Source organism: Nothoprocta perdicaria, unplaced genomic scaffold (assembly GCF_003342845.1).
Source record: "Nothoprocta perdicaria isolate Ctin4 unplaced genomic scaffold, notPer1 scaffold_1, whole genome shotgun sequence".
NCBI lineage: Eukaryota > Metazoa > Chordata > Aves > Tinamiformes > Tinamidae > Nothoprocta > Nothoprocta perdicaria.
This window is the reverse complement of record NW_020454093.1, coordinates 11,534,404-11,552,643: the sequence shown is the minus strand read 5'-3', so window position 1 is coordinate 11,552,643 and position 18,240 is coordinate 11,534,404. Positions and strand designations below refer to the sequence as shown.

The following is an 18,240-nucleotide window of genomic DNA, read 5'->3' as shown; positions in this document are numbered from 1 at the left end:
TTCTTATAATTTCCTGGTTGCTGGCCACTGACCAGCATGGATGGGGAAGCAGTCATAATATGCTTGTCATATCATTGGGGTGGTTTTTCAGGTTATATGATTATTCTTAAGGCACATCCAGAGAGCTCTAGCGAAAGTCAATGGCCTCATCAATCACATCAGCAGCACCAAGTGCATCTCCCACTATGGTACTGAGTGGTATGACTGGAGGCTACAGGTCTTTGCTTAAGATCACAGCTTTTTGAACTCTACAAAGTTCAAGAAAAACCTTTTTAAGAGTAAAACATAAGAGTAAAATTTCATGAAACTTGGTTGCATATATTCATCAGCCATCTTACATAGTAGAGAGCCTTTGGAAAGGTGCTCATTCAAACTAAAATGTCTTTCAGATCAAATTCAATTCATCTGGGATGATTTTACTGTGTTCTATGATTTTACTGTGTTCTTTCAGAGAAGCAGTAATTGTAGAAAATTCTATCAAGTTTTCTAAAGGAAAGCTGCCTCCTCCTCAGTCAAATCTCTTGCCTGGCCACTTTCACTGGCTCAATGAAATGAATATTCTGACATTTTTTCTCCCACCTTCAAACACAGCTTTATTTCCTTTCCTTCACGGATCATAAGTTCTCCTAACACAGGAATCAATGTCCTATCCCGAATAAAGCAATCTTACTAGAGACAACCATAATTTCAATCTTTATCACAGCATACTGTAACAAGTACAAACCTTGATATTATCCACATCAGAATTTAATTTTAAAAAGAGATGACATCTTCTTACTGTTCACCTCTATTAATGAGATTAAAACAGACAGCGAGATATGCCTGAAAAATCAGTAACTTGAACATAATCTTGCTGGCACATGTGCTGCAAGAGAAAGGAGGTTTTCCTTTAGAGACCCTGATTTTTCCAATGCTTGCACAGATGTCTGTGCTTGAAATCCTTCTGAATCCCAGCCATGCAATCACATCGTAATCAACCCGAACGTGAGGACATTCCCTTCTGCCCTGCTATGCATTTTCATTTCCTTTTCCCCTTTCTCACTCCTTCCCCTGCACCCAACATACACAACCACACGCTTTAAGGGATTTTCACATTTGTCTCCCACTATCTAGAAGAAAACATACCACTTCTGGGAAAAAGACATTTAAATGAAATATTAAACTACCTATATTTTGCTCATAAATATTAGATTCAATATGCAACCAATTCTGTTTAAATTTTGCAAGTGCATGGAGTGCTTCCATGATTTTGGCTCTGTATATATGATTTAYGAGATTTGACCTTTGAATGTGTAATGTGAAAGACAATAAAGAATGCTGCAATATTCTGCTTTGAAAGATTCCAAAATTTAAAGTTTCCTTAATCTAGCTTTATGATTGCATTAATATGTATGCTTTAAAACAGCTGGTGAAACATCCTTGTTCTTCACATTTGCAAGTATCAGGCTACCAACTGTTTTTTTCTGTGGTTATTTTTGTGTTGTCCTTCTATACAGATAAAACCTTTCTCTCACATAAGTGTATTTAATTTCACAAAGCTTTAGGGAAGCAACAGTTCTATTTAAATGGAAAAAAAAAAAGCCTCCTGCATTCTCCTGAAACTTGATATATAGCATTACTCCCCTCTATTTCAACTCTGAGGRTTTTTAACTGCTGCTGAGTTCATACAAATGAGGAATCCTGGAAGGCTGAAATGGAGCTGCTTCCCTGGCYGACTCCAGTTGGGGTTAGAGTACAATAGAGTACTCAGAGCTTTAAGAATGACCCAGCTAAGAGCATTTTTTCAGCTTAAAGAATTAACTTTGAACTGCAGAAACATCTCTAAGAATAAATATKTGACACTCAAATAAAAAACTCCTTGGTTTCAGAGTCTTTTCAAAAGGGTCCCTCAACTTTTTCTATTTTTTTTTTTCATTTAGAAGAAGCCAAGTATCTGAATTTTCCCTGAAAGTCCCTTGGTTATAGAGCCTGCTGGAGAAGCAGAAAGTCGCTCTCTAGTTGCCTGAACCCAGCAAGCCAGGGATGAGGCAGAGGCTTGAATRCGGAAAACTCAGTTTCACTGCAGGAATTACAAGCAGTGGTGGAGCTGGGAGTCTATCAGACCAGTCATTTAATTCTGACTAAGACTAAAACCAATATWTTTTTTTTAAAGTGTTCTTGGATCATGAGAAATCTYTGTATGTTTTGAGATTAATATTGAAGTCTTTTGCTTCAAGGTTAAAATATATGTGTTGAGATTTTTTTTTATGAACTTTAACTGGTGATAAAACATGGAGATTTTTGTTCAATACTTAGCAGAGGAGATTTGCAGTGTTTTGCTCTATTGTGATTATGTGTGTAAGGCAGATGACTAGATGAATGCAGTGGTCAAGGAAACCTGATCAGAGTCCAGCAAAGAAAACTATTCTTAATTTACGACTTTCAAAAGGCTTTTGCAGTGGAATATGGTKAGGGCCACAATAAGGTTTTGGATTTTTTTTTTAATACTAGAACAAAAAATATCATAGAGAGAATTGTCACACTAGCTCATTAAAGGATATGGTAAAATAATCCAGAAGAGCAAAAAAAACTCGGTTTTAGTTAGTTGCTTTTATTCACCAGTACAAAATCTTCGTGATAACAACATCACCACTAGCTGGTTGTTATAGGGATTGGCTTATCAAGTAGTAAACAGCACTTAGTGCAACTGAATGGAGTACCCAGCTTGTCCTAGTGAAATGCTAGAACATTTCTTCCAGAAGCTTTAGGTGAGATGCATGACAGTATCTGCTCTTTGCACCATGAGCAAGGTGAGTTTTGGAAAAGTAGCTTTTTTTAAGTGAGTTTAGTATTGCTGCAATTCTTAGTGAAGTGAGACCTCCCCACCTCCCCAAGACTTCCCACCTCCCTGCCTTGCTGCTGGGGACAGCACCCAACATTTCCCCATCCAGTTTGTGCCACATCAGCAGTTCATGCAGTTTGGCAGGTTTATTGTTAACTCTTTATTCCCTCCAAAAGAACAAACAAAATGATGCCATATGCCATTATTACTTAATAATATGATCCATTCTTCAGCTTAGGCAATAATTTCCTTCCATCAGTGCTCAAATATATCCGATGTTTGCATCTCCTTTTCACCCAGAGAAACTTATTAATCTACAGTAGAAAAATTAAAGCCTGACTTTGACTCAGCCTTGCACAAGAACAGGGAACTATTCTCAGTGCAGTTCTGATACTACCCTGCAATTCCCTGGCCTTCACATAGATCCTTCTTTCCCTAGCCCCAATCCTCGGTGAAACACAGAGTAGTGTTCCTGGCAGGAAAAACTGTTGAAGAAGAGTGAGAACTCACAAATGGGTTTTACGCCACAGAAACTTGAAGCTGATCTGTTTGCTGACCTGTACTCTGATTCAAATATTCCAGATCATCAAAACTGCTTCAGCACTAGGATGCCTCACAGCACAGCTAATGAGGCTCCATGAAATTTATCCCATCCTCTCAAACTCTTAGACTACAACGTGCCAATGTGAGACAACTCTCCGTAGGTACTCCAACTGATTTGTTTCCGTTTCAGATAAAAAACTCTTAAACCAAACCAGACTTGCCAGCATGCTGATTCCTTAAGTGACAGCACATTTCTGTAGTAGAATACTTGAAAAAAAGCATTCATATTCTCAAATTAGAAATGACCAATTTACAGGCACGAGAAGCAGCCTGAAAGAGACAGAGATCTAAAAATGTCTCAACTGCAAAAATGCTGCAATTTCTCATGCTGGAACACATGCATTAATTAAGAATTTGTAGTGACTTCCATTTTAAAAGAACTGTTTAGTAATATCATATTTAGGATACCTCTATACTAAGTAGCAATTGACAGACTTAGGTTGGGAATAACCTTCTACAACAAATCATGCCAACAAAATAGCCCATGAAAGGAAGGCAATTTAAGTCAGATCCTTCCCTTCCCCTCCTCCTCCAAAATGTTTTTTTGGGGATGTGGGGACAGCTTGAAATTTTCTACAAAAYGGCAGAAATTTGTAATAGCACTGTGGCTAACATGCTGATCAATATTAATGTTATCTCTCCATTTGTCCTCAAACACAAGAGAGGCAATGACAGAGGAAGCTACTCCTCATTTGCTACTGGCACATCTACAGTGTCACAGGTACTGGTGGGGAGAAGTGCCTGTGACCACCAAACAAGCTGCAAAATGAGTTTTGTGACGTGAACTCTTCTCACAATGAGAAAAGACAASTAAAACCTTCAGCTCAGCCCACATCAGCCACCAAGATTTCTGAGATTTCCATACCTACTACTATTACTACTGCTACTACTACTGATTTAAACCTGCTACTTGAAAGTGAAAAGCTATCTCTAGGCATATAATTGTACAGATATAGTAGGAACTGACAAGCAGCCTCAAACATTAATTTTTGCTTGGGAAAAAATGTAGGTCATCATTTCTTGAAAAAAAAAAGACCACTGCAAGTCAGACCGGCCATACAGTTAGACAGGGATTAACTATTATGTCTAAACTAAAAAATGAAGAGGACTTCAGATATTTTAAAGGAAAAATCATTGTACATAGGGAGAGAAGAAAAAAGAAGTAGGTACGGAGCAAGTTGATGGATTCTGTATGAAGACTTATAATAAAAGTCTAAGTAATCCAACGAGTTTATATATGTCAAGTCAAATTTTTGCTCCATATTTTGGCTAATCTTTGTTAGCCAAACCCCTGTTTCTTTAAACAGAAACGTAATTGCCAAGAATGGAATAATATTGTCAATTCCTTCATTAGAACTGCTTATGGTAAATCAAAATAACAATGCTCTTCATTTTTACATTTTACTTTTAAGGATTACGCTATGTTTCAGACACTTTCTAAAAAAATAAAAATAAATAAAAAATAAATAAAAAGGAAGAGATCAAATTAACAAGACAGCTAGACAAGAAACCATTAAGGAAATGCCGCATCCATCCCCTTTCTCCAAACAGCTCAATGCCTGGAACACCAACCCAAGTCTAAGACACATATACAGCTTTCCCTCATCTATCTGTGGCCAGCCRAGCACAGAATTCCTGAGCCCCAAGGCTCAGAGATCTCCCAAAGTGAAGCTGTCAACGTGTTTTCCTTTGCTTAAACGAAGTACAGCAGAAACCACAATATTTCTCCCGGATGAGTAAGTTAACCACTGAGAGAGAGTTCTTCTCAATTTTTCGCTCTGTCAAAGCAGAACAACTCTGAGAGGTGATATTGAAAATATCAACACCCAAAAGTGCTGTGAAAAGTGAATGGCTGAGGTTCAAAACCTGTCCAGTAGAGGATGGAAATAAATCAGCATTTTTCAACACCTGGGCTGAATGGTTTTGCTTCCTGATCTGATGGCTGAAAGGAAAGATCAGTGTATATGCTCAAATATATGAGCTGAAATTTGTATTAATATCAGTTAGTATAAATAGATCAACAATTCACTTAWTATCTTTAAAACCTCCAAACCTCCACTGATTGAAAATACTCCACACAAAACATCTCAAGAAATGACAAATGCAATTTTCCAAATATGACTTTAAATGTTTCCCCATGTGTATTTTATTAGGATACCATTTACATGGAGACACACATTGAGAATTCTGCACTAATGACCAGATGGGAAGAGAGACGCTCAGCCAGGGAATTCAATATTCAGTTTCACCATCATCTTTCAAAACAAAATTTCTTACTTTATGCACTAAAAATGCCACAAATGAAAAGCAGCTGATGTAGGTTTCTTCTCCTTACTCTACACACATTCAGAAATCCCTACCTTATTCACTATTCAGCTTGCATCCTGGTCTCTCCACTAGCCATTTGCCTTACAGAGGAGTTAAACAGATGCAGTGCAGACCCGCTTCCTCTGCTTAGCAATTTTAGCATTTCTTCAAATTTTCCCAATTTACACAGCACACACTCCAATTTACCATCCTTTTGACAGCATTGCTTTCTGCCTGCATTGCCAAAACACATCAACTAATCATGTAGCAAGGCAGAACAGTGATAGCTTGACCCAATATTCACTTGTTTAAAATGAAAAGGAAAACCCAGAAAAGCAAAATAAGCAAGTAATAAGAATATATAACAATGTAGTTTTTGGCCTGAGCAACTCTGCCCTTGTTGGTTTTACCGCTCTCTGCTCCTGCTGTCTTCTTCCCAGGCTATTTACCTTGTAATGCTCCAGCGAGCTCCATGCAGGCCAGCCCGAGCAAACGTCCATGTAATGAACTTTCATTACAGCAAAGGCTGGAGGGTTGGAACACAAACTAAATTTCTAGGGACTCAGAATTTATCTCTGACACAGTAGTTAGTGCAATTAAATACTTTCTTGAAGAGCTCTTTTACAATTTAATTCAAAGTAGAGGAACAAGAGTTGCCTCTCTCCTTTTTTTTCCAATGGAATAGTTTGGCTGTTCTTTTTAAAAAAAAGAAAAAGAAAAGAAATCAAATCAAAATAAAACAAAAACAAAAAGAACACTCACCTCCCCACATTCATTAGGCATTTCTGATGCCTAGCAAGCTGCAGTGTCAGGCACTCAGCCTACACAGAAGCTGTTACGTTCCACGAGGCAGAATCCCACCCTGCTCCTCTCCCTTCCAATACCCTCTGCCCAGGGACGCACGGCYAGCCACATCCTTTGCACGCTTCCAGTTTAAGAATTTGAGTCTATTACAGTTTGCTACAGGTGGTTGCAACACTGCAGGGTACGGTCATGATCCTTTGCTAAAAACATAACCTTTATTACATTTAGAAATTACGTATTGAAAGCACATACTGAATTGTGGCAGATAACAGGTTTGAGACACATCTATTAACTATTTTGTTCTCATTTCATCGATTTCTTTTTTTAGTGAACCACTACAAGATTCCTGCTAAAATTTAAGTAAGTTTATAAGTTTCTATTCCATTTTTATTGACAAAACCATTGAAAATACTTATAAAAAAAGTATATATTAACTATTTTTTCCTTTACATATGCTTTTTTAATAAAATAGGGACTAAATAATTTTAAAATGTGAAAAAATGTTAGTTTTCAGCCTCAAAAGTAAGATTGATGAAGATACTTATATCTGAAAATAGCTCAAACTTAACCATAAGCTTTGTTACATTTCACCTATAAATATTTATGAGAAAAAAAATAATAACAGAGAATTATTTAATAATCCACTTCTCCACTCGCAAGATTTATATATTGGTGGAGTGTTTTGTTTTTCACAATTGACTTTGAAGTCTCCTGGTACAGAAATCCTCTTTCCCCGATCTTTGAGAGTTGAGACAGAGTATTCCCATTTCCTTAATGACTCTGCCCAGCTCCCGCTCTGCTTCTCTGGATCAGCCATAGGGGCACAGGTTAAGGGTGACAAGGGAAAGTGTCTGCCTGCAAGGAAGGTTGGCTATAATTGCAGCCGCTGATAAGCTGCTCTAAAATAAGCACTTGGAGAAACTTTGGTCAGGGACCTATGACCTTAACTATAAACAGCAGGAAAAAGTAATGGGAAAGCTATTTACTACCATAAAGACAGATGACTGTTCCTTTCAGAAACCAAAACAACAACAAAAAAGATATTCCCTTTACCATTCTGGATAAAACACCTGATATCTATCTTTATCTTCCTTTCATGTTCACTCAGAATGAAGCTGTCTGAATGTAATAAATAGATTTCTGCCCTCCAGAAAAAAAAAAAAAAAAAACTTTCACTTTGGAGATCTGCAAAAAAGTTTCAGTCACAAGCCAACACCGCCCCAGGAAAATTAAAATCAGTTTAGCCAAATATTTATGTTTAATTTTTGGAAGAGTTGGAATTATGAACTATTAAAACAGAATTAAACTAAACTAATTAGAAAAGTCAAATAAATGTTAGTAAGCAATTGGTGGAAAAAAGCAAGAAAATGAAAGTGAAAAATGTTCACCAGATTCTTAAAAAATATTGATCTATAAAATGTAAAATCAAAATACACAATCTTAAAGCATAATCAAACTATTCTAACATGCAAATCCAAAAAAGGCATAGAACTCACGGGCAATGTTACTTTTAAATTAGTTATACCATCTAAGGCTCCTTGTGGCGAAAATTCTGAAAGGTATTTGGGTAGTGAGAGCAGATGTTTACAAGAATCTAGGCCCCAAACCCCCTCCAAAACCTGAAGACAGATAGATAGACTTGGATACACACAGAGGTTTGAACATCATGTTCAGATCACCAGATAAAGTCAGTCTTTTCAAAAACCTTTCCAGAAATGGAGGATTTTGTCCTGGAAATATCGAACCAAGTTAAATATCTTTTTCTGTTTAGTTATTTTGTCAGTGGCATATAATCAGTACATCCATTCAATGGACACTTGATGGAATTACTCGATTTAAAAAAGGTACAAAAGAAGCTTCAAGCCAGCAGCCACAGCAGTAACATGTGCTACCATTTTAGACAGATTGTATCTCCTGGCCCTCTTGGTCCTTCCAGTTCTATAAAGTCAGCTCTTATCCCTTGGAAGAGGCTGAACTGTGTTGTGCAACAATAATAAGAAATGTGGGAGGGGACGTGCGGCTCATCCACCCTTTCTACAAAATGGTAAGTTTGATCTTTCCTGTTTTGGATGTGAAAAATTGGCTGCAGCTTAGAAGCGATGGGAACAACCCTGCTCATATAAAGCAGTGTTAATATAGTCCTCAGAAACGGGGGGAGATGAGGAGAAATCACTGAGTACCATTGACAGCCCAGTGATGGGGTATCTCATCACTTGTTATAATGAGAATCATCAGTCACCAAAAGAAAATTGTCTTGCGTGTACAACACAGAGCAAAGCATATGGGTAGAGCACAGAAAAACACACCTTCAAGAAACAAGAACAGCAGAGCAACTACTAGGTACTGAATTTAATTCTTTTCAACATTAAATACTTAAATTAAATACTTAAATTCACTTCAGCATTTTTCTTTTCTTTCAGAGAGATCAGCCACCATAATAAAATGGCTACTTCCATAAATACACATACAAGTTCTACTCAATTTTTCAGCACTCAAATAATATAATACATAGCATTAYATTTAATATTCTACTCTAATTTTAAGAAGCACCTATAGGTAAATAAAAACATACATTTCAGATATTCACTGACAGAATGTATGCAATTAAAAGCTGGCTTTGGTCATGTGGGCATCTAAATTAGGCTACTTGTATCTCACTTGTCCCACACATGCAAAGTCTATTGCTTAATAAGCCACTGGATTTCAGACATTTTCATATTTTGACCCTTTTAAAATGCTCTGTTAGATTGCCTACCATCTGGCAGCGCTTATTCTTGACAGTGCACTCCCTTTACAGTAAACGAGCTCCTTTTATTATATCTTTAGCATGATAGATATAGGATAGATAGTATGATAGATATAGGCAACATAAGAAGTCCCAAGTAGTCAATAAACAGGTTGAAGGGACAACAGGGACAGATATCTTGTTATCAGGTCTATGTCAATAGCACGTCCAGTTGCGTCAGACTTGTCCTCAGTAGAAAGCTGCTGAYGGGCCCAAATCATGGCAATACAGAACATATTATTAAGGGTTTTAATTACATAATGTACACACCGCAAACTCCAAGACACTATGAACTATACCTAGTACAGACTACAAGAGAGAGCTCACAACCTCCTTAACCAATAGACTCAGTAAGAATCAAAAATTTATATGGAGCTAAATTTAAATAAACCATCCAAGTGACATTTACACACCTATAAAGGATTCAAACTGCCTTGTATCTCTAGGAAGGGACAGGGGATATGGAAAGGAAAAACAGAATGAGAGAAAAAGAGAACAAGGGAAATGAGTGAGAAAGAARGAAAGAATGAAATTAAGATAGATGACATGTCAGGGATTACATCTCAATGTTCTTGCCGACTTTCAGATAAGAACTCCAAGGGATTGAGAGTGGAATTTCAGTGGAAAACTAGACCATMAGAAATGATATAAATAAATGACAGAAAAAGCAGGATTCACTATTTAGGGAGTCACCTAGATAATTGGGTTTCTATAAACACAGGTCATAGATTCTGAAAATGGGACATCTCTGAAGTATTCTTGGTGAGCTAAATAACTACTCAGTAACTACTAACATCCAACTATTAATTTAAGCTTGAGTTACATATGTTTTATTTAATACTGATGTTGGCTTTCCCTTTTTTTTTTTTTTTTTTCCCCATCCCAAAGACTAATCCTAAATCTTTGTAAATAAATCTTTGTTTTGCTGCCGAGCAGCTACAGCCCACAGTGTGTTTGGGGAACCCAGAAGCCTGCACATCCTGCAGGAAGTAATAAAATGTCTTTAGAGGAGAGTATGGCCTAGAGCTGGTTTTGCAGTACTTCCTCCACTAGACAAAGCATCAGTCTTCCTGGAATAAAACTACAGACTGAAGACCCTTTATTGTCTAAGAGGAAATCTCAAAGCAGCCATGTGCAAACTTGGTTACTTCCCCATGGTTGTTTTCCCATCTATACCATCTCCTAGGTAAAAGATTGGACAGATCTTATAARGTTTCTTGAAAGCTTGAAAGTTTCTTCATAGCTTGAATCTAGGACAAGCTAAAACAACCAATTATCATTTAGCTCCTATGAAATATTCCCCTAAATTTACCAATCTACAGATCTGCTCAAAGTTCAGATCGTATCTAAACAGCACTTTCCAAAGCCGCAGTCGTTCCACAGGGAGCTGCTTTGTTGAGGATCTGATAAGGTGGTGTAATACACTAGGTAACAAACAGAGGAAGCATCAATACTTTCAATACTTTAATTATCAGTACTTTAACAGAAGAAAACCAAATCAATACTTTAATAGGAGAAAAAAATGTGGAGGCAACCAGAAAGACTTCACCATCATTTTAGAGACTAAAGCAACCTGTGCTTTTTCAGCTGACAACAAAATATCTTATCAAGAATAAGACTTTTTTTAATAAATATTATATTTCTTTAGGGTTTTAAAAATAATATCCCATCGGTATGCTAAATCCCAGTAGAATAGCAAGTATTTATATTAAATGTCATGATTCATTAGATAAGACACCCTCAAAAGCAGAACAGAAGTTAACACAATAAGAACCGAATTCTATTCTTAGCCTCGTGCTGCACCTCCAACTGTGGGAATTTCACTGGCGTAAATAAGAACAGTCTTTGGTCTAATGGTGGTCTTAGAGTGGAAACAGATTGCATTTCTTTGATAACCAAATGAACATTTTCTGAACACAAGTTGTGTTCCTGCTACATTGCTAGCCAAGGCAGTGATAGAAAAGATTATTTTAAAATATCGTGCAGCTTGCCTGAACCTATCATCAGATTAAAAGATATTAAGAGAGATTTTAGGGAAGCTAAATGACAGTGTCCTTGAGGTAGTATTGACATTGACTCCATCTGAAACATTTTTTGGTCATTAACATACCTTGCTATGTGTCTAGAATGAGCTCTCCAATAATTAGAGCTGAATACACTATGATTTTTAAAATTAAATCATGCCTCTGGGAAAGAATCAGGGAATAGACAGCTAAAGGACTTTCAGGCAATTAGCGAGAAATGTACTGTCAGGTTAAAAATTAAACATTGTAAAGTAGGTTAAGAGTTTCTTCTCTGTCAAAATTGCATGTTGACACAGAAGGCTCTCCAGCATTCTGCTGAGTGAAAGCACAGATGAGGATGGATATTGCTATTTACAAGCAAATGAGGTATGTTTCTCTACTGAATTTTGCATTATGCCTTCCTCTCTAAAAAATATTGTGCCCTACACTTCTTTCAAGTCAAGCCTTTCAAAAGAAGCTGACGAAGTTTAATTAGATTTCACAATGTCACCCGTCTTAGGTAAACTGAAATACAGAGGTAAAGACTTATACGTTTTAGTGGCCTCTTATTTCATAAGTCTCTATTCCTAGGAATATCAAAAAAATCTACCTAGACTGAAAAATCAAAAACTGAGCTACCCAAATTTAAATAAGATTTTATATTTWAAAAAAAAGCTAAGCAACTCATTACATACTATGTGTATTTTAAGCAGCTTTTTAAATACCAAAACTCCCAAATCCTAGATGTTTATTTACTATGCTGTACTTTTATATCATATTTTAATTTGTGGTTACCTGCATATACTCATGTCCAAGAAACCTAAAATAAAATACCCATGCACTGACATATCTGTATCACTTACTTTGATTAGCTAACAAATAAACTGCTAGTAAACATTAAGAAATATTTAATCTTGATAAAATAATGTGAATAGTAGAATTACTACTTATTTTCTCCACAAGCCTAACTACAATGCTACTCTCATGAAGTCTAAATTTTGTTAAGTACAAATACAAATAATGCTAATGAGGCACTTTGGTTTTGCCAMTCTTGTGAAAAGAAAATCAGAAAACAGAAAGAGAGTTGGATGTTACAGAGTGTCCTGGGTCAAGGTTCAAAGACTCGAAGATAAACCCTTCCCTATCACCTTTTAACCACAGGAATTCTATGACATTTTGGTATGAGTTTCATGGTGATTTTTTTTTCCCTTTTTTTTTTTAACATAACCCAAAGCAATGACACACAGCTTGGCCTTTATTTAGATTGTAAAGAAGTTGAAAGTTCCGAGACAAGCATCCTGCAGGGAAGAAGGAAAAAAAGAAAAAAAGGAAAAAAAGGTACTTGGGTACTTATTCAAAGGGGCCGCAGTGCTGCCCAGAACATTCCAAGATAAACTAAAAGCACATCAGAGAAATGAGGAGTTATTTACTTGAGTCCGGCTTACCGAGCTCTCTGTGCTGTAAATATTGCTCTATGCACATGAACTCTGTCCAAGGCTGTTGGATTGTTATTCCCTGACTATAGAGGATGCAATAAAATTTGTGAAATGTCAGGCAGATGTGTGAGCTCAAGCCATGCATTCCAAATCCGCATTCTCTAGAGACGGAAGGGTATTTGTAAATATGAATTGCTTTCTTCACACAGATAAAGGTGTAATCCTTCCCACTGCCCCTGGAGGCAAGTGGCTCCTGCACTGACCCTGGGTGGACTCAGCAGGATTTCCTTGGCAACTCTGGAAGGAAAGGCCAAGAAAACAGCATCCTCGTGGACCCCAGAGCACGTGATATGCACCTAAACACCCGTTCACACATCCATGCTAACAACTGATACAAAAAGAACCGCCAGTCGGGAGCCTCGGGCAACCAGATTTCATAACAAATCAGTCAGTGACAGGCCGTGATGAGGCATTATGCAGTATTAAAAATTCCAGAAACTGGAGATGAAAAAGAACCTAATGCTTTTCTGGCTCACCTTCCACATCAAAGCATTTCCAATAAACATGCTGTTGCTCATACTTGGTTCAGCTTATTTTAAATGTTTAGCTTTATGGGAATTGTGTTTTACCTGGGGAACTATTTTATAATGTAATAGAACTTACTGTCACGAAGAATTTTCTGATATTAAAAATGAATTAAGATAGATTACTGGTACACATTTGTCATTTTATGCTTCAGGGCATTTACAGCAGTAAAGTGCAAAAAATGTTGGAATGTAGCAAACAAAAGTCCAAAAACTGCTAATATTTTTTCTTTAATTCTGCACATTTCACTATTTTTACTCATGTGCAAAGCATGACTATTCATGCAATATGAAGAGTTAAACTGTAGCTTTTTTTTTTTTTTTTATGTAAATAAAAGTGATTGCTGTGACACCAGTGTTTTTAAAAGACATATAAAGGACAGTCCTAGTTAAAATGTGCTTCATGGTCATAAAAAGCAATCTATTTATGCAAAGGATCTATAGAATATAGTTAATAAATGCCTGATAATTAGCACATTATACAAATAATGCAGAAATAGGAATACTGGGAGAGGACCTTATAAAAAAGTCCTAAATATGTAAAGAGTCTTTGAGGTGACTACCTTTAGGATACAAAGCTGTGGATATTTCAGACTCCTATACTACCAGTGACATATTTTATCCACTACAAAACCACATTAGTTTGTGACTGATTAATTTAATATAAGCCAACATGATTTACCTACTTGATTTTTTATACATATACCTACATAAATTATATAAAGGGAATGATACAATAATTTTTATTCTGATGAGAAACAGTATAACCCTCCAACTCTATTACTCTGTGTGAACCTAAGTACATAACAGCTCACAAAAAGATAAATCTCATTAGCTCAACGGAGACATTACAGACGTGATAAGAGAAGGACACAGTGCTTACCCTAAGCTTCTTAAACTTTCAACTATAGGTATAATAAGTAGAGTATCCAAAACAGTTTATATAATCCTAAAAATGTGTAGATAAGAAGTTACGCAGAGAGATGCTTTCAATATAAAACAGCAACAATTACTGTCATTGTTACAAAGCACTTCATACTTGTAATTTTGTGTATAGGAAAGAAGACTTCTGGCACCACCTGCATCGCACCTTCTTATCTATCACTGGCAGACAACCCCATTTCACAGACTTATTTCACTTCATCTTAAAAACAGAGGGTTTTTTTTGTCCCTGTTTTCATAGAAAGTCCATTCCCAAACATCGAATTAAAGATGATTTGTAACCATCAGAGTATGATGTATTTACACACATTTTATTCCAAATCCCTCTTTCTCAGGTTGCTCTTTCTCTTTAAATGCATCTCTCTCTTGTCACTTTGTTGATAAAACCTCTTTGCTCTCTTTTTTGATCCCATGCTGCAGGTAACCTGACTTCGGTGGTATAAACACACGGTTTCTATGAGAGTGTGAGTTCATCTCTGCACTCGTGGAGAGGGAAGGGGGGAGATGCCACCAGGCACCTCCCAGCCCTGGCACACTGAAAGTTCGTGGAACCACTGATGTGCCCATGGACACCAAGAAAGCACAGTCAGGTGCTCGCCTTGGGCACATACACTTAGAAAGTCGGAATCTATAGGTGCAAAACCCTGGGCCCCCCACCACTCTGCTGTTAAGTGACTGAAAAGTGTACGGAAGCRAGGGGAGGATTTGCAGCACCTCGGCTCTCCGTCGGCTTCGCGCTGCTTTCGTGTGGTGCCTGTGAGACCCAGGGCTCAGTTCCGTAGCGCGTCCTTGTGCRGCTGTTGTGTGACTGGATCCAGCTGGAGGCACTTGGTGTCCCCCACAAAAGCATGCGGGACTTCAATAAACTCTAACCAAAACACTTAGGACAAACTCACTTTTGTGAGTCACACAGTTACAAGGAATTCTCACYCGAGTTTACAGACTCAGTAACCACAGCTGAGAGACATAAACAGAGCTCTTTTATTGTTTTCCATGTACATTAGGTGCTTGGTTTACATAACGGTTTTCAAACTGGAAATTAACCTCAGAAGACCGGTAAAGAACAACCAGGAACGAAACGGTCCCCTTATGGAAAAATTATGTAATACTAATGGAATTTATTTCTCCAAGGATATATATATATATATATATATGACAAAGAGCAAATACTTCTCTGAAACACAAACAGAAAAAAGAACCATAAAACTAGATACGAAAAGCAGAAAGGATGTTAGCCACCAATTCATGGAGCACTGACTTTATGCACACATTTCTTCCACACTTATCTTCATACCAAAAAGGAGGGCAGGGTGAAGGAAGCAGGACACCCTTTCCTCAAACTGTTTTTTGGTGTGCAGATAAACATACAAAATTTCTTACAAATCATCCTAAGTGAATGTGGTCAATTAATGTAATCAAATGCTTCCAAGTGTTCTACATACTCAGTACATAAGTTTTCCAGAAAAAAAAAAAAAAAGGAAAATACATTAAAATCTACAAAAACCTGCATAAGAATTTTCCCATATCTGATACAGTTAACCCAGCATTTTCTTAAGTGTGCATATACTCAAAATTTATGATGATGTCAATTTTCCTATGTGCCACAAATATTCTAATAATAGCTACATTTACAAGCTTACCCTGATTGCTCCCATTTGTATAGTGTAAAATAYGCAGCTTTTAACCTTTGTGTTGTTGTTTTGATAACAAATTTAGTTCTTTCTCTTGGTGTTACTAAAATACCGGCAAAACTAGAATACGTCTCTGGAATCTCTGCAACTTGTCTACGTACAAACATTGCAGCRCTGCATGATCACACGCTAGAATAAATGAGAACAACTCCACCCTTAAATTTGCATTCATTCTGGTACACGAGGGGTTGAATATACTATACATTACAACTTCTTTATTCTTTCCTATAAATACTGCCATCCCAACAGGGCAGTTTCTTTTTTCACAATTAAAGTCATTTCAGGAGAAACACAAACATCTTAGATTTCTCACTAAAACAGTCCTACTGGCAAAAAAATATCCCTGGATCAGGCATGGGAATTGACCCAAGACCAATGACAGAGAGCATCATCAACTATCAGAAAGAAAAACACATTAAGACAATCAAAAAAAAAAAAACACAATTAATTTAGGAATAGGCAGACCACAGACTGGCAAAGCGTTGTTTACTCCTATTGAAAATAATAAATAAATACAAATAAGCTGTGGATCTGTAAACCTCCCCATAGGAGGAATTAGGATGGAATTAGAAGGTATCAGTGCAATAAAACAGAATCAATGTACTTATCACTGATTTCACATATCAGCTTTAAGAGCTACAGGGCTCAAAATGTGCTTCATAACCTCCTATCGCGCGCAGTCCTGCGCTGCTGCGTCCATGCCCACACGAAAGGAGCAGTTTTGCTCCCAGAACAACCTTGCTCCCTTTAACGACATCCCACACGAGCGAAGTTTGTGGCGCCCACGCCAGGGAGACAGAGGCTCCCGGGCCGGCGGGAAGCGGGTGGAGGACTCGGGCTCTCGCCCTTGTTCTCCTGCTCGCGAAGCAGGTGGAAGGGTCCCTCGGGAAGGGCACTGGTGCCTTCGCTGCCGCCAGGGAGCCAGGCAGGAGCAGGGGCTGGGAACATGACTTGGAGTCATAGCYGACTGCTTGCCCTGCTCACTGCTACCGGCCGCACAGCGCGAGCGCTGCGAGGTGCCACCACAACTCACTGCCTCGGAGCACTCCCAAAGAAACTCACACTGCTAAAGTATTTCCTTCCTTTTGGAACATGTTCTCTGTAACCTACTTTTTTATTTTTGCTTMAAAGATCCATGTAGCTGCTGAGCGTTCTGGATTTCCTTTTCAAAACCAGTCCCTAGCCTGGTTCTCTGGTTATTACGTACGTGCAGACCGGTCAATTGAGTCCGCTCATCAAATACACTTAACGACATTGTTACTTCTCCACCAAACGTCACCGCGTGTTCAATAYACTAAGTTCACACGCACAGTGAAGTGAAACAACCCTCCATTTAAGATAGGTATATATGTGTATTTATTTTTAAGTGGCGATCCCTCTGCTTGGGAATTCGCCCGCGCTGCTTTTCGCGCTGCCCCCATTCCGCACGCGCGCGACCTGCCCCGCGAGCAACACGCGGCCGCGGCGCGGCACTGGGGTGCCAAGGCGCCGCTTCACGGTCCCCTCCAGCGCGGAGCAGTTTGTACCGAGCACGGTGGGGAGGGCGCTCCCCGGGGCGCCCCGGAGAGCCCGCGCCGCCGCCACGCGACACCGCTCCGCGGGACGGCACGGGACGGCGCTGGACGGGGAGGGCGGCCGCGAGCAGCACGTTGGAGAGCGCCGGGCCGCGGCGCGCGCCTGGAGCGGGGCCCCAAGCCGGCGCGGGGACCGCGGGGACACGTTCGCCCCGGGGGTGGCGGGGCAGGGGGGGAGGGAGAGGGTGCAGCCGCCCCGAGGTCGCGCACGAGGGGCGCGGGCAGCGCCGTCTCGCGCCCAAGTTTGCGCCGGTGCGGGCGGGGGTGCCCGCGCTCACCTGAAGTCGCTGTAGGGGTGTATGATCCAGAACCCCGCAGTTTTAACCCTTTCCTGCTCCTTCTCCACCGCCTTCTGGCTGCCGAACATGCGGAGGGAGAATTTGTTGACGCCGGGCTGCAGCATGGAGGTGAACTGCCGCTGCATGAAGCCGTACTGCCGCCGCGGACCCTCGGCATCCTCGAAGCCCACGGCGGGCTCCTCACCGCCGCCGCCGTCCACTTTGAAGCACACCGAGTTGCCGTGCTCCTTCACGCCGCCGGGGCTGCCCTGCGCCTTCTCCGCCGGCGCCGCCGCTTTGGCGGGGAAGGCGTTCGCGCTGCCATCGTCCCGGCTGCCGGCGGACGAGCTGCGCTTCGCAGCCTCCATGCTGCGCGCCGGGCGGCGGGGAGCGCGCGGGGCCGCCGCGCCGC

At 39.4% G+C, this 18,240-nt stretch overlaps 1 protein-coding gene across 1 annotated transcript in view; it reads right to left on the bottom strand.

Annotated features, from left to right (window-relative positions):
• The window catches only part of HCN1 (hyperpolarization activated cyclic nucleotide gated potassium channel 1), a 176,966-nt gene extending 158,770 nt beyond the window's left edge, over positions 1 to 18,196 (bottom strand). Inside the window, exon 1 of the mRNA XM_026038248.1 lies at positions 17,829 to 18,196. Coding sequence (XP_025894033.1) covers positions 17,829 to 18,196 — 368 coding nt within the window. The remainder of the gene's footprint in view (positions 1 to 17,828) is intronic.
• Positions 18,197 to 18,240: the final 44 nt, after the last annotated feature.